This window comes from Nicotiana sylvestris, chromosome 1 (assembly GCF_000393655.2).
Source record: "Nicotiana sylvestris chromosome 1, ASM39365v2, whole genome shotgun sequence".
Taxonomy (NCBI): Eukaryota; Viridiplantae; Streptophyta; class Magnoliopsida; order Solanales; family Solanaceae; genus Nicotiana; species Nicotiana sylvestris.
Genome location: NC_091057.1, coordinates 65,474,190 through 65,491,527, shown reverse-complemented (window position 1 = coordinate 65,491,527; position 17,338 = coordinate 65,474,190). Strand labels below are relative to the sequence as shown.

The following is a 17,338-nucleotide window of genomic DNA, read 5'->3' as shown; positions in this document are numbered from 1 at the left end:
TATTGCTACCCCCGTACTCCAGGATACTCTGGTCCATCTAGTGGGCCTTATGAAGAGTGTCACCTAGGTAGGCTTGCTTCTTGTAGCACCAGCCGTCTCTTAGGATAGAGGAGGATCCCAGACTCCTGCTACTCGCACTCCGGAGCAGGTAGCTCCCGAGTTCCAGACTCCACCAGTCTAGCCAGTTGGAGCAGTTCAGTCGGGTGTGATAGCTCAGACCGGTGATGGAGCAGCTATGTCTACCGATGCTTTGTGGAGGTTGGACAGCTTCACCAAGCTCTTCACTAGTACTTTCAGCGGTACATCTTCTGAGGATCCCTAGGATTATCTAGACAACTGTCATGAGGTTCTCAGGAACATGGGGATTGTGGAGACTAATAGGGTCGATTTTGCTACTTTTCGCTTGTCTAGATCCGCCAAGACTTGGTGGAGAGATTATTGCTTGGTTAGACCATCCGGATCACCAGCTTTGACTTGGGAGCAGTTTATTCAGCTATTTCTGGAGAAGTTTCTCCCTATTACTCAAGGAGAGATCTATCAGAGGCAGTTTGAGTGTCTCCGGCAAGGGTCTATGATTATTACTCAATATGAGACCTGATTCATCGACTTGGCTCATTATGCTCTTATCATACTTCCCACCTAGAGAGAGAGGGTGAGGAGGTTCATTGAGGGACTTATTCAGCCGATTCGACTTCAGATGACCAGGGAGACTGGTAGTGAGATTTCTTTCTAAGAGGCGGCCAATGTGGCTAGAAGAGTTGAGATGGTTCTATCGCAGGGAGGTGGTCAGGGGTCTGACAAGAGGCCTCATCATTTAGGTCGATTTAGTGGTACCTTGTCTGGAGGCAGAGATTCGTATGGTAGAGGCCATCCTCCTAGGCCTTTTCAGTCAGCATTTCAGGTTTTTCAAGGTGCTTTAGGTGGTCGTGATTCCCATATGCAGTATTTTGATCAGCAGTCCTACAGTGCACCACCAGCTCCTGTTAGTGCACCACCGCTTCAAAGTTTTCGGGGTGGTCATTCAAGTCGTCAGGGTTAGCAGTCTCAACAGCCGAGGGCTTGTTACAATTGTGATGATATGGGTCACATTGCTAAGTTTTTCCCCTCGAGCACCGAGTAGCTCTCAGCATCAGTGTTCTCGTGCCATAGTTCAAGCACCGAGTGTTCCACAGCCCGTCCAACTAGCTAGAGGTGGGGGTAGAAGTGCTAGAGGTGGAGGTAGAGGTATTAGAGGTGGAGCTCCGGCTGCTAGAGGTGGATGCCAGCCAACAGCAGGCCGTCCCAGAGATGTAGTTCAGGGTGGTGGGGCCTAGCCCTGATGTTATGCTCTTCCAGCTAAGCCTGAGGTTGAGGCTTCCGATGCAGTTATCACAGGTACTATTCTGGTTTGTGGCAAAGATGCTTTAGTTTTATTTGATCCAGGGTCTACATACTCCTACATGTCATCTTATTTTTCACCATATCTGGTCATGCCTAGTGATTTTTTTAGTGCTCATGTTTATGTGTCTACACCGGTGGGTGATTCTATTGTGGTATATCGAGTCCATCGTTCATGTATAGTTGTGATTGGGGGTCTTGAGACTTGTATAGAATTGTTTCTGCTGGATATGGTTGATTTCAATGTCATATTGGGGATGGACTGACTATCACCTTACCACACTATCTTGGATTGTCATGCCAAGACTGTGACCTTAGCCTTGCCGGGTTTACCTCGTTTGGAGTGGAGAGGGACTCCTGGTCATTCTATCCGTAGTGTTATCTCATATATGAAGGCTCGGCATATGGTCGAGAAGGGGTGTTTGGCCTATTTGGCCTATGTCCGTGATTCTAGTACTGAGGTTCCTTCTATTGATTATGTGCCCGTTGTTTGTGAGTTTCCTGAGGTATTCCCTTCAGACCTGCCAGGTATGCCACCCGACAGGGATATTGACTTTTGCATTGATTTGGCTCCGGACACCCAGCCCATTTCTATTCCGCCGTATCGTATGGCCCCGCCTGAGTTGAAAGAGTTGAAGGAGCAGTTGCAAGACTTGCTTGAAAAGGGTTTATTAGACCTAGTGTTTCACCTTGGGGTGCGTCAGTGTTGTTTGTTAAGAAGAAGGACCGATCGATGAGAATGTTTATTGATTACCGGCAATTGAACAAGGTTACAATCAAGAATAAGTATTCATTGCCGAGGATTGATGATTTGTTTGATCATATTTAGGGTGCCAAGGTATTTTCGAAGATTGACTTAAGATCTAGCTACCATCAGTTGAGAATTAGGGCATCTGATGTCCCTAAGACAGCTTTCCTCACTCGATATGGGCATTATGAGTTCTTGGTGATGTCATTCGGGTTAACAAATGCCCCCAACAACTTTTATGGATTTGATGAACCGAGTGTTCAAACCTTACTTTGATTCGTTCGTGATAGTCTTCATTGATGATATTTTGAACTATTACCTTAGCTGGGAGGAGCACGAGCAGTATTTTAGAGTGGTTCTTCAAATAGTCAGTTGTATTTTAAGTTTTTGAAGTGTGAGTTTTGGCTGAGTTCAATTGCATTCTTAGGTCATGTTGTGTCAGTAGAGGGTATTCAGGTTGATCTGAAGAAGATTGAGGCAGTCAGGAGCTGGCCTAGACCAGCATCAGCTACAAAGATCCGGAGTTTCTTGGGATTGGTAGGCTACTAACGTCGATTTGTGGAGGGGTTTTCATCTATCGCAGACCCGATGACCAGGTTGACCTAGAAGGGTGCCCGGTTCAGATGGTCGGATGAGTGTGAGGCGAGCTTTCAGAAGCTTAAGACAGCTCTGACTACGACACCGGTGTTGGTTTTGCCCACAGGTTCAGGGCCTTATACGGTTTATTGTGATGCATCTCGTGTTGGACTTGGTGTGGTATTGATGTAGGATGGCAAGATCATTGCCTATGCTTCACAGCAGTTGAAGATCCATGAGAAGAATTATATGGTTCATGATTTGGAGTTAGCAGCCATCATTCACGCATTGAAGATTTGAAGGCATTATATGTATGGCGTGGCATGTGAGGTGTTCACGGATCACAAGAGTCTGCAGTATTTGTTCAAGCAGAAGGAACTAAATTTGAGGCATAGAAGGTGGTTGGAGCTATTAAAGGACTATCACCAGCTTATATCATCCGGGAAAGGCCAATGTGGTGGCCGATGCTTTGAGTAGAAGTCAGCCAGTATGACTAGTCTTGCTTATATTCCGGTCGGTGAGAGACCACTTGCTTTGGATGTTCATGATTTGGCCAATCAGTTCGTGAGGTTGGATGTTTCTGAGCCCAGTCGTGTGTTAGCTTGCACGGTCGCTCGTTCCTCTTTATTGGAGCATATCCGTGATTGGCAGTATGATGATCCCCATTTGTAAGTCCTTAGAGACACGGTGCAGGACGGAGGTGCGAAGTAGGTTACTTTAGGTGATGATAGAGTTTTGAGATTGCAGGTTCGAATTTGTGTGGCTAATGTGGATGGGCTTCGAGAGTTGATTTTAGAGGAGGCCTATAGTTCCTGGTACGCTATTCATCCGGGCACCGTGAAGATGTATCAGGATTTGTGGCATCATTATTGGTGGAGAAGAATGAAGAAGGACATCGTTGCATATATGGCTCAGTGTTTGAATTGTCAGCAGGTTAAGTACGAGCATCAAAGACCAGGTGGTTTGTTCCAGAAGATTGAGATTCCTGAGTGGAAGTGGGAGCGTATCACTATGGACTTTGTTGTTGGACTCCCACGGACTCAGAGGAAGTTCGATGTAGTGTGGGTTATTGTTGATAGGCTGACCAAGTCAGCACACTTCATTCCCGTGGCAGTCTCATATTGCTCTGAGAGGTTAGCTGAGATCTATATCCGAGAGATTGTTTGTCTTCATGGTATGACCGAGTCTATTATTTTGGATCGAGGTACGCAATTTACCTCCCATTTCTGGAGAGTAGTTCAGCGAGAGTTGGGCAAACGGGTTGAGTTGAGCATAACATTTCATCCTCAGACGGACGGGCAGTCCAAGAGGTCTATTCAGATTTTGGAGGATATGCTCCGAGCTTGTGTCATTGACTTTGGAGGCTCGTAGGATCAGTTTTTGCCTTTAGCAGAGTTTGCCTACAACAACAGCTACCAGTCGAATATCCAGATGGCTCCGTATGAGGCTTTGTATGGTAGGCGGTGTCAGTCGCCGGTTGGATGGCTTGAGCCGAGGGAGGCTCGGTTGTTGGGTACGGATCTGGTTCAGGATGCCTTGGACAAGGTCAAGATTATTCAGGATAGGCTTGGTACAGCTCAGTCTAGGCAAAAGAGTTATGCCGACCATAAGGTTCGAGATTTGGCATTCATGGTCGGTGAGCGGGTATTGCTTCGGGTGTCGCCTATGAAGGGCATGATGAGATTTGGAAAAAAGGGCAAGCTTAGCCCTATGTTCATTTGCCCGTTTGAGATTCTGGATCGAGAGGGAGAGGTGGCTTACAGACTTGCGTTGCCTCCAAGCTTATCAGCCGTGCATCCAGTGTTTCATGTGTCCATGCTTCGGAAATATCATGGCGATCCACCCTACGTGTTAGATTTGAGCACTGTCCAGTTGGACAAGGACTTGTCTTATGAGGAGGAGCCGGTAGCTATTCTAGACAGGTAGGTTTGTCAGTTAAGATTGAAGAGTTTTCCTTCTGTTTGTATTCAGTGGAGAGGTCAGGCCACTGAGGCATCGACCTGGGAGTCTGAGTCCGATATGCGGAGCCATTATCCCCATCTTTTCCCCGACTCAGGTACTTCCTTCTTCTATCTGTTCGAGGACAAAAGTTTGTTTTAGAGGTGGAGGATGTGATGGCCCAAATAGGGTCATCACTTATTTTAAAAGTAGATTTTGCATTTCGAGGCCTTAAAACTCTCTTTCGCCATAACTTCGATTTGCGTGTGCAGTCCGAGCGCGTAGCCGGAAAGTCATTTTTGTGAAAAATCTGTGAAACATGATGAATTTTGCATTTAAAATGAGTTTAAGTTGACTTCTGTCAACATTTTGGGTAAACAGATCCGGACCCATGATTGGACGGTCCCGGAGGGTCCGTAGGAAAATATAGGACTTGGGCGTATGCCCGGAATCGAATTCTGAGGTCCCAAGCCCCAGAATGAATTTTTAAAGAAAATTGTTTTCTGAAATTATTTATGAGTTTTGGAAATGAAAAATGTTTAAAACTTGATGGTATCGGGCCCGTATTTTGATTCTGACGCCTGGTACAGGTCTTATATGTGATTTAAGATAAGTTTGTGAAGTTTGGTAAGAAACAAACTTGAAACGACGTGAATAAAATCGTTTTTGAGTAAAATGGAAAATTTGAAGTTCCTAAGAAATTTCATGATATTTATGCTAAATTCATAGTTGTTGATGTTATTTTAGTAATTTGAATGCACGAGCGAGTCCGTATGATGTGTTTAGGTTGGTGTGCATGTTTGGTTTGGAGAGCCGAGGGCTCTACTGAGGTTTGGATAGGCCATGGAGTGAAATTTTAACTTAGGGAATTGTTGGTATGCTACAGGCCTGCAGGCTTCGCATTTGCGAAGCCTGTCTCGCAAATGCGAGCAATGTGTCGCAAATGCAAGATGTGGCCTGGGCTGCCTTCTTCATAAATGCGAAGTTACTGTCGCAAGTGCGACAACTGCCTGGAATCCCCCTTGGTCGCAAATGAGAGACTTCAGTCGCAAATGCGACTTCGTAAATGCGACATTGCATTCACAAATGAAAACTTAGCAGAAGTCTGGGTTGGCAATTGCAGACCTTGGTCGGAATTCCCATATCTGCAACCTGCAATTTTATAACTTAGCCAAAAATCTTTCATTTTTCACACTCTTTCAAAACCAAAACACTCTTGGGAGATTTTTCAAAGACAACTCTTCTTCAAAATCGATTGTAAGTTAATTTTAACTCGTTTCCTTCAATCATTAACATCTTTTCACATGATTTCAACTCAAAATAAAATATTTTCATGTGGGAAATTGGGTGTTTTGGGTAGAACCTAGGTTTTTGAAAAATTGGGGATTTAGACCTCGATTTGAGGTTCGATTTCAAAACAAATTATATATTTGGGTTTGTGGGGTAATGAGTAATCGGGTTTTGGTTCGAACCTTGGGTTTTGACCATGTGGGCCCGGGGGCAATTTTTGCCTTTTTGGGTAAAACTTTGGAAAACTCATTTTCATGCATTAGAATTAATTCCTTTAGCATTTATTGATGTAATTAAGTAACTTGCGGCTAGATACGAGCGAATTGGCAGTGGAATCAAGAGGTAAAGCGATAGCAGAGACTTGAATTGTGTTCATGGCATCAAGGTAAGTGTTTGGTCTAACCTTAGCTTGAGGGATTAGGAGTCTAGTCCTATTTGCTATGTGGTATTTGTCGAGTACGACATATAGGCATGGTGACGAGTATCTATACGTTGGTGTCAAGCATGCCTGTGTGTCTTATATTGTGATTATTATGGCTTTGTTGTATTATTCATGCCTTGATGATAATTTCTATTGTTGGGCAATATTTGTGGAAGTATTGTAACATTTGAACATTGAGGAGCGTTGGCTCAAGTTGTACAATGAAATGTGAAAGTATAAGTGGAAATTGAACCTTTTAGAGCATTGGCTCAAAGTTGTGAAGTGAGTTGTGAAGTAAAAGTGAAAAAGAGAAGAGAATCATTATATTATCTACCTTGCCGGGAATTTGTTGTTTTTAATGTTATCTCCCTAGTCGGTACGTTGATGCTTCTTTTGATGATTATTCCCTTGTCGGGACTTGATTTTTGAACTATTGTTCCCTTGCCGGGATTCTTATTGTAATTTCATATATTCCCTTGCCCTATTGTTTGTGATTGTTGTTTGGATGAGGAAGAGTGTTAAAGTACGAAGGGTGATGTCGTGTATTGTTTTGGTGAGAGAGTGTTAAAGCACGAAGGGTGATGTCGTGTATGATTTGTGAGGAAAGTGTGTAAAGCACGAAGGGTGATGTTATGCCGCACGATGTACAATTTTGTGCCGATTATATTGATTATATGGTGAGGACGAGAGTAAAGGCATGAAGGGTGATGTCGTGCATATTTTCATTACTTGATTGATTTTGTGAGGACAAGAGTAAAAGCACAAAGGGTGATGTCGTGCACTTATTGATTTCTGATTCTTTGTTGATATATAAGATACGTTGTTTCTTTCAATTACTTGTTGTCTTTCTATTCTAAATTGATAGTTCCCCTGCAGCATGTTACCCCTCCCATACTTGACTGTATATTACTGTTCTTCTTTTCCACTGTATATAGTTGAATTGCAGATGTTTATTTGGTAGTCTGGTCCTAGCCTCGTCACTATTTCGCCAAGGTTAGGCTAGGCACTTACCAGCACATGTGGTCGGTTGTGCTGATACTACACTGTGCACTATGTGAAGATCCCGGAGCAGCATCATGTGGACCGTAGATTGGGTGGCTGCCTTCAGTCCACGCGGAGATCCAAGGTAGTCCTGCAGGCATCCGCAGGCCCTGACGTCTCCCTCTATCCCTTTATTCCTGTTTCATTTCCTTAATTCAGAAACAGTGTATTGCTTATTTTCAAACTTTGTATGTAACATTCTTAGATCGTCTGTGGTACTATGACACCAGTTCTGGGTGGTCTATATATATATAAAGATAATTTACTGCATTTCTTCCTCTTATTAAAATTTTTCGCTATCTACACACTGTCTTTATAATTGTTAAAGAGTATAAAATGGATAAAGAAGTAATTTGTTCAAATAATTGGCTTATCTAGCTCACATTAGTAGGCGCCATCAAGACTCCCGAGGGTGGGAAATCCGGGTCGTGACAATTTTATCCCCAACTGAACCCAATACCCCGGCCCAATTTTGAATTAAATAACCCGACCCAGGCCCTAATTACCCCTACCCGACCCAAAACCTATCAAATCCTAGCCGTTGATCTAAAAGATCAATGGCCCTCATTCGTTCATGCCTTTTTTATTCCAAACGACCCCCCAACCCTAACCATTTTCCCACATCCGCCACCCAAAGATCCTCTCCTCTCTCAAAACACTCTCAACCTAACCCTAGCCCTTCAACCGCCGAAGCCTCCAATGGCTTCCCTCATGCCATGCCAACCTTTTCTAAGGTCTTCAAAGGTCCAGGGCCATGTCGACTTGCATCTAGGGTTCGTCATTTATCAGTTCTTGGCTACTCTAGTGTGATTTTGAGCAAAATCATGTTATATTTGTTACGATCCTTAGGATTCTAGACAGGTTCTTTCATCTCTATATGAGTTTCTTTTAAAACCCTAGGGCGATTTGAGTTTGTTTCTTTAATGTTTTACACTGTCCTTGGAACTCTTTTACAAGAATCATTGTTTTCAAGTGTTTTTCACCTTCTTCTAAAAATTAGGGTTTCGGAACTTCTTTTAAAATTTTATTCAACTGATTCTTTGTGTTTAAACTTCTATTTCTTACATATTTTTGACTGATTCCATGATTTACTATCTCTTCAACTCGTCTATGTTGAAAGCCCTAATTTATTTAGGTTTTTTTGTTTGGTTCTGTGTATTATCATAACTAACCAGTTCTTGTTTGAATTTCTATGAATCTTACCTCGAATATGTTTCTATTAAGTTTATTAGCCTAACTTACATCAACTCTATATGCTTGTAGTCATCACGACTGTTCAGAACTTGCCTGTTTCTATCAGTGTTGTTTAACCTTTATGTTTGCTATGTCTGGTTATTCTTATCTCACTCTATTTATATGCTAGAACATTGACTCATGACTTTTTCTTTGATTGGTTCTGGATTCCCTATTTCATGGTTTGATTGGAAGACCTTCCTTTAAACTCTTGATTCCTACCCTTTCTGCTCAAATTGATTGATTCGCCTACCTTGTCTGCATTGGTACTTTATTCTTACTGACTATCTCCTTAATTAGAGTTTTCTGAACTTAGCCCTAATTGTTTACCCTATACTTACTGAATTTGAAATCTTTCCTTATTGGTCGTACATTGATTTCCTTCCTTATTTGTTACTTGTTCTTACCGTTTGAATTGATTCCCTTAACTTAAGGGAGTACTTGTCTTGATTTTGCTCTAATTGGTTCTGAGTTCCATAATTACTATACTATTGTGATTTTTGCCTTATTTTTCCTAGTTTTGAACTACTATATATACATACTCTCCAATTAACACAAATACACGAACATTTTTGGTTCAAAAAGCTCTCTCATACTAAAACACTTTCTGGTATCTCTTTGGTTACTTGTTGCTATTTTGAGTTAGCCGGCTACAAGCCAAGGCTAACTATTGTGCTCTTATATTCCTCATCTTGTGTTTAGTATCTCTATACTGGTATGCTATGATTTCAATTCAAGCCCCAAAAACAATATGCTTCTTTTACTACTTCAGTTCATCATGTTCCTGATTTGTTTTTACCTATGGTTTTGCTGTTTAACATGTAATTAATCTCTTTGCTTCAGCATGCTCTCATGAACTAGTAACTTGACTCCGCTATGTTTAATGCTTGTCTACTACTTCTAGTATGCCCTTGTTGGGCTATTGCTCCAAGTTGTTTTAATATTATGCCCAGCCATGTTTAGCATAAAATCCTATACTCTACTATCTTCCATCTCCCATGAATCCCCCTAGGCATCTCTGTTTCTGTAACTATTCTCTAATTAACACTCCTGAATCTATGCCTTACTACTTGCACTAAGTGCAAAGGATGTCTGCCTGTTATGTGTTCATCATACCTGCCCTCTTTGTTCCCAACCCCAATTAACCTTGTGTGTAGATTTGTTCCCTGAGTGTTTGCTGAACTTGCTTGACTGACCTGCTGTTTGTTTAGTTACATGACTATTCTCAAAAGTTGTTTTACAAACAACCCTCTTACTTACAAAACTATTTAAAGCAAATATCTTTTAATACTATTTTCCTACTGAAACCCTTTCAAACTGTGTCAAGCACTCTCACTTTACTCCTAAGTCATTAGGTTCTGCCCCCTCTAGTGTGTGTACTACCTTGGGATCCTCTTGAAAACCCTCTGAACTCTAGCATACTGAGGCTGGTCCTTCCACATTGCACTTACTCAATTTGGTTACAAAGTGTAGGTGTGAGCACTACCCGGGCTCTCTCAAATCCTTAGGGATCTCTGACGCACCTAGACAATGATATTGTCTATGAAATTGGCATTTGAGGCTATTAGAGGTATTGGGAAATCACTTGGTCCTGCTTCAGGCTCCCTATAGTGTAGTTTCGTCCTTTTCTTTTTATTGATGTAATTCATTGATCTGGTTTGTAATAATTTATAAACAAATATTGGAGCGATAAGAGAAAAGGTGGGTAGTTACATATTTGTGGGGTAATATGGGTAAAAACCATGCCTATAGGATGTTATATTTACTATGTTTGCCTTACCATGTTAGAAATCATGCCTATAGGTCTCAAGTGACTCCAATAATAGAAATCATGTTTATCGGTCTTAAAATCAACCTCACAAGTGGATACCATGCCTATAGAATATGATCCAGTTCAACTTCTACTATAACGGATAATTATATATGTTTTTATTTGGTATCATGGCTACAAGTTTATAACATCAGTTCTTAACAATTAGATATCATTCCTATAAGGGACAACATCAAAAATTCTGCCTGTAGATCTAAAAATCAGTTTAGTTTTAAATAAGCCAATCCAGTTCACGTTTAGTTCACTTCGAAACTAGTCTAACTAGTGGTTTCTTTTCCCTGAAATGAATTCTTTCAAATACTGACCTAATCTATCACTAGAAATCATGCCTAAAGGGACTTAAGAGTCAGTTTTAAAATCTGCATGTTGTTTTACTATATAGTTATTATGCTCTTAGGGCACCACTATTCCGCGTGTAGGCAAGCCTATATGGAGTTTTCAATTCCTGTAACTCTAAAACTGTTTCTACTACTTAGGACCCGTTTGGCCATGAGTTTTGCCAAAATTAATTTTGGATTTATTTTCAAAACTCATGTTTGGCCATAAATTTTTCCCACATTTTGGCAATATCCCAAATCCCAAAATCACCCTTATTCCTGACTTTGGACCTAAATCCCAAAACTTGGAAATTATATACATATTTTCCAAAATAAAGCTGGGAACTATGTTTTGAAAACGTATGTCCAAACACATTTTCATCTTCAAACCAAATTTCACCCAAATTAGATTTTTCAAAACAAATTTGGAATATATGGCCAAACGCTAGCTTAATGTTGATTTAACAAGCTTAAAATCAGTAGGCAAACTGATAGGGTCATTACTGTTGAGTTTATAAAATAAACTGCCTATCTTCTATATCTTGATATTCACTTAGACATCATGTCTTAGGATACTGTTTAACAATAAGGCCCTTATTTGTGTTTGAGTCGTGCTGCTTATGTGTGTTGTTTGTGGAGGTAAACTTGAGCCTCTAATTGCTTCTTTTCTTCCTTATGTTCTAAGGTCCTAACTATTCTTGCCTGACGCCTTAGTAATTTTTCATTTAAACCTTAGGGGTCTGTCTAGTACCACCTATAGGTAGAGGTCCTAAATTTCCTCCAGGACCATTAAGAAGGGACGGGTAACAGAACGCAATAGCGATCGCTACCAACACTCGCTTTAATGACCACTAAGGGGGTGGGAAGGGTAGATATGGGATATGATGACTACGCACTAATGTCACGTGTAGCCCCTCATTGAGGAGTGTTTGCCGGACATTGTGTGGGGTGATCCTATAGGCTAACCAACCTAGGACTCCCCCTTTCAAATCCCTTCTGTTTAAAATTTTGTATACAACTTGTTCAAAACCTTTGTCTTATTATTTGAGTTATACAACGTCCAACGTGCTTTACTTGTAAATTATTTGATTCAACTACTTATTTTTTAATGGACTAATTCATAAATATTAGTTCGACCAGGACCCACCATTGTGGACTGAGAAGGGTGCCTAACACCTTCCCCTCAAGGTTATTTTGAGCCCTTACCCTAAAATCTGGTAATGCAAACCAATCCAAGAGTTAATCGCTCTAGGTGCCCTAACGCACCATAATCCGTTAGGTGGTGACTCTTCAAAATACCCAATTCCCAAAAGGAAATGTGTTATTACCCACATGAATGTCGAAACACAGACTTTCTCCGCGGAGGAAAAAAGGGGGTGTGACACTTAGGCTTATGCAAAAAGGAGGCAGAGCTTAACCTCATACAAGATTTGAGACAAAGCTTAGTCTCATTCGAAGAGAAGGCAGTGCTTAGCCTAATGCAAATGTGGATGCAAGGCTTAGCCTCATGCAAGATTTGAGACAAGTCGTAGTCTCATGCAAAGAGAAGGCAATACTTAGCCTTATGCAGTGAACAATTAGTAAATAGGAGTGGAATATTTCTTAGTTGGAGATATATTTGCGTCAGGTGGCTTGATTGATAGTGACTTTGATATGTGTATGTTTGCGAATATTCCTATTTTGTTCACCACTCCTGCACTCAAAGAAAAATTGTATGTTTTGTAAGGGGAGGTCGGTTCGTGTCCTTGTCTGCTTGCTCCGCTTTGTTCCGCATTGGGGAACCCTATTCGAGTTACCCTGGGTAACACTTGGCTGCCATAGAAATCAAGTTTTCGAAAGTATGCACTTATTGATGATATAGAGTTATTTTAGAAAATATAGTGAATTATCAAGTAATTTAGATGAACTAATGATGTAACACTTTTTAGAGACATTGCAGCCTTCTTGTATTAGAATTTTGAGGGTGTAACGACCCCGCCGGTCGTTTTAAGAATTAACACCCTAATCCCCTATTAACTACTTTCCCCGTATTTGTTTCTGCTATTTTGATTTTCCGGGATGATTTGTTTTGAGTTTCACAGTGTTTTGGGACACTTAGTCCCTAAAAGAGTGTTTAAGCTTTAGAATTTGGACCGTAGTCAGAGCAGTGTGAAGACGGCCTCGGAATGGAACTCCATCGGCTCCGTTATCTCCATTGGGTGATTTCGGGCTAGTGGCATGTTCGAATTGTGTTTTGGAGGTCTGTAGCTTTTTTAGGCTTGAAATGCCTAAAGTTGAATTTTTGAAGTTTCCGGTTCGATAGTGAAATTTTAATATCGGGGTCGAAATGGAATTCCGAAAGTTGAAGTAGCTCTGTAGTGTTAAATGTGACGTGCATGCAAAATGTCAGGTCATTCTGACGAGATTTGATAGACTTTTTGATCAGAAGCGGAATTTGGGAGTTTTTGGAGTTCTTAGGCTTGAATCGGATGTTAATTTGGTGTTTTGATGTTGTTCTGAGCATTCTGAAGGTTGGAGAAAGTTTGAATGATGTTATGGGATATGTTGTCATATTGTGTTGAGGTCTCGAGGGCCTCGGGTAAGTTTCGTGTAGTTAAACGGATTAAATGCATGTTTGAGAAATTGTAGAATATGTAGGAGGTCTCCAGTTCTGATTTCCTTGTTCGCGTTCGTGAGTAAGGTCTCGTGTTTGCAAATAGGAGCTGGGGCTGGTGGAATCTTAATGCTTCACGTTCGCGATGATGGTCTCGCGTTCGCGAAGCGGAGAGGTCATGTGCCTATGCGTTCGTGAAGAGGGTCCCGCGTTCTAGAGGAGGGAGAGAGTTGCTACCTCGTTTGCGACTAGGTCATCGCGTTCGCGATGAAGGAATTATAGGCCAAGGCAAGTTATGCTTCACGAACGCGATGGGCCTTCCGCGTTCGTGAAGAAGGAATTACCTGGGCAAATTATAAAGTTTCAAAATCGAGGGTTTAGCCATTTTTATCAAAACTAGAATTTGGGAGCTCGGATTTGCACGGGATTTGGGGGGATGGTCAGAGATATCAATTGGGTAATGATTCCCAAGTCCTTTTTGCTTATAACCCATTAATCTAAACGTGAATCCATCATCTAATTTCGGATTTGGGGTGAGAAATTGGGGAATATTTTGGAAAAGTTCTTATGCCTAATATTGGGGTTTTGATTAAGATTTTGGTATCCGATTGGAGTAATATTGGTATGAGTAAACTCGTGAGTGAATGGGGGTTCATAATCCGTAACTTTTACCCGATTTCGAGACGTGGGCCCAGGTGGTTTTTTTGGGCAATTTTCTTAATTTCGCGTGTTAGCTTCGAATTAATTAGTGGAATTATTTACTTGATGTTATATTTACATTATGCAATTGATTTGAATAGATTAGGGCCATTTAGAGTCGAGTACTCGTGGCAAGAACGTGATTTCGAGTTGATTGAGCTGGTTCGAGATAAGTGGCTTGCCTAACCTTGTGTGCGGGAAACTCCACTTGGGATTTTGTATTATTGATATATGAAATGCCTTGTAAGTGAGCTGACGAGTGCGTACATGTCCTAATTGTTGAAAATCCTGTTTTCGTAAGCAACTATAACTGTGTTTTTCTTCTTTGTTGTACATTACTTGCAATTTAAGCGTATTGTTAGTTTAGGGAAGCATGTCTAAGTGATTTTATTGTTTTACTTGTTCAAAATGCTTTATTTGAATTCTGTGCAACATGCAAGGTTAGAAATACCTTTTTTACTTTGGTATGAAATTTGATTGAATTGAATATTCTTCGTGTTGCTGTTATGTGTTTACTTTGGGACTATGGGACGATATCCCGGGAGATCCCTCTACTTGTTTATTTTGGGACTACGTATTAGTATTCCGGTAGATCCCCCTACATATTTATGATTGGTACTACGAGATAGCACCCGGTAAATTCCCCATACTAGATATTTAATTTAGAACTACGGATTTGGTATTCCGGGAGTTTCCCTTGCACATTTACGTTTGGGACTATGAGACGGTATCCCGGGAGATCCCCTGTTGCTATTTCTATGTACTAAGTTACATTCTTTTTGTGTTTTTATTCGTTATAGACTGTTAGCACTTTAATTATATTATCGTGTTCTATACTGTCTTACCTTGTTTTTCATCTAAAATTAGTAGGGCCTGACTTTCCTTGTCACTACTCGACCGAGGTTAGGCTTGGCACTTACTGAGTACCATTGTGGTGTACTCATGCCCTTCCTGCGCATGTTTTTCATGTGCAGATCCAGGTCCTTCTTCTCAGCCCTACCACCCTTTAGGCGAGGTGATTCTTCAAAGACTTCGAGGTATATCGGCCACGTCCGTAGACCGAGGACTCCCTCTCCATTCTCTCTTGTTGTTAGAGTCCTTCTGTATTTACTTTTATTTAGACATTCTGGAGTTAGAGAACTATGTAGTATCCTTAGTTTGGGAAATCTTTTCAGTTGAGAGTGTGTATTTGTATACGCCGAGCGGCATCTTAAACATTTTCATTATGTTTATCCGTAGTTTTTATCTGTTGTTTTTCCCTTAACCGCAAATTGTTAGGCTTACCTAGTCGTAGAGACTAGGTGTCATCGGGATAGTTCACGGAGGGAAAATTGGGGTCGTGACAAGTTGTTATTAGAGCTCTATGTTCATAGGAATCATGAATCACAAGTCGGTTTATTAGAGTCTCGCAGATCGGTACAGAGACTTCTGCACTTACCTACGAGAGGCTATATAACTATTAGGAAAATTTCACTTCATTTGATTTCCTTGTCGTTCGAGATTTTTGATATCAAATTCTAAAATTCTTTCTTCTATTCTCTCACAGATGGTGAGGACACATGCTACTGGAGATGACCAGGCACCTGCACCCTCTACTATAGTCGTTAGAGGTCGAGGCCGTGGTAGAGGCCGAGGATGCGCCCGTGGTGCTGCTAAAGCACCCGCGCGAGCTACCACAGAGGAGCTACTAGCAGCTCCAGCCGGAGTCCAGGCACCTGATACGCCTACTGGTACTACTATTCCAGCTCTTTAGGAGACTCTTGCATAGTTCGTAAGCATGTACAACACTCTAGCTCAAGCAGTGCTGGTTCCCGTTGCTGCAGCCACATCTCAGGCCAGAGGAGAAGAAAAAACTCCCGTCGCCCGAACTCCTAAGCAGCGAGTCCAGGTTGATCAGATCCTAGAGGTTATACCGGTACCACCTGCAATTCCAGATCAACCCGAGGACAGGGCAACGGCTTCAAAGGATGAGCAGCGGAGGTTTGAGAGGTTCAAGAATATAAGCCTCCTGCATTCAGTGGTTTAGCATATGATGATGTCCTAGGATTTCTGGAAGAGTGTCACCGTATCCTCCGCCCTAAAGGTATATCAGGATCGAGTGGGTTTTCTTTTACTGCCTTCCAGCTTCGAGGAGTTGCCTACCAGTGGTGGCGCACTTTTGAGTTTAATAGTCCAGCTAAGGCAACATCCCTTACTTGGACTCAGTTTTCAGATATGTTCCTAAGAGAGTTTGTTCCTCAGAGCCTCAGGGACGCATGGGGCACAGAGTTTGAGCATTTGCGCCAAGGCACTATGACTATTTTAGAGTATGCTGTCCGTTTCACTGACTTGGCAAGGCATGAACCAGCCTTGGTTGCTACAGTTCGTGATAGAATTCGCCAGTTTATTGAGGGGTTCATTCCCAGCATCAAGTCTATAATGGCTCATGAGTTTGAGATGGATATTTCTTATCAGCAGGTGGTGAGCATTGCTGGGAGAGTGGAGGGTATGCATGATCGGGATAGAGAGGAGTGGGAGGCCAAGAGGTCTCGAGAGTCGGGCCATTATTCTGGTGCCCGCGTTATATGAGTCACCCCATTCATTCAGCTATTCCACCAGCTAGTGGTATTCCAGCTCGTCCTAGACCTCAAGATCCTTCTTATGCACCTCGAGTATCTAGTGCGCCTCCTGCACGGGGTGCTTTCAGTGGTCAGACCAGTAGACCTAGACCGAGCTAGTCACAGCCACCACATACTCCCAGAGCTTGTTTTGAGTGTGGTGATACACGCCATATGGTGAGGGTTTGCCCCAGACTTATGAGGGGTACACCTCCATAGACTCCTCAGCCACAATGTGCCCCACATAGTTCCCAAGCTATGATTCCAGCACCAATTGCCACCCCACCGGCTCAGCCAGCTAGAGGTGGAGGTCGGGGAGGTAGAGGTTTCCCTAGAGGGGGAGGCTATGCCAGATATTATGCCCTTCCTGCCCATACCGAGGTTGTCGCCTCTGATTCCTTCATCACAGGTATTGTCCTGGTTTGTCATAGATATGCATCGGTTCTATTCGATCCAGGCTCCACTTATTCTTATGTGTCTTCTTATTTTTCCCCACATTTGGGCGTATCTCGGGATTCTTTGAGTTCCTTTGTTTATGTTTCTACTCTTGTGGGAGATTCTCTTGTTGTAGACCGCGTTTATCGGTCGTGTTTGGTTGTTCTTAGTTGTTTTGAGACCAGAGCCAATTTATTGTTACTCAACATGGTAGATTTCAATGTTATCTTGGGCATGGACTG

General features: G+C 42.0%; 1 protein-coding gene across 1 annotated transcript; it reads left to right on the top strand.

Annotated features, from left to right (window-relative positions):
- The first annotated feature begins 15,841 nt into the window (after positions 1 to 15,841).
- LOC138870791 (uncharacterized) lies at positions 15,842 to 16,781 on the top strand. The gene is made up of 3 exons (XM_070148631.1): positions 15,842 to 16,084; positions 16,189 to 16,549; positions 16,651 to 16,781. Exons 1-3 carry the CDS (start codon positions 15,842 to 15,844, stop codon positions 16,779 to 16,781), a joined length of 735 nt encoding a protein of 244 aa, XP_070004732.1.
- The last annotated feature ends 557 nt before the right edge of the window (positions 16,782 to 17,338 follow it).

Coding starts and splice junctions, on each gene's coding strand:
- LOC138870791 (XM_070148631.1), top strand. CDS start 15,842: ATGTACAACACTCTAGCTCAAGCAGTGCTGGTTCCCGTTGCTGCAGCC. Junction 16,085..16,188: donor TAAGCCTCCTGCATTCAGTG/GTTTAGCATATG, acceptor ACTGCCTTCCAG/CTTCGAGGAGTTGCCTACCA. Junction 16,550..16,650: donor CATTGCTGGGAGAGTGGAGG/GTATGCATGATC, acceptor CCATTCATTCAG/CTATTCCACCAGCTAGTGGT.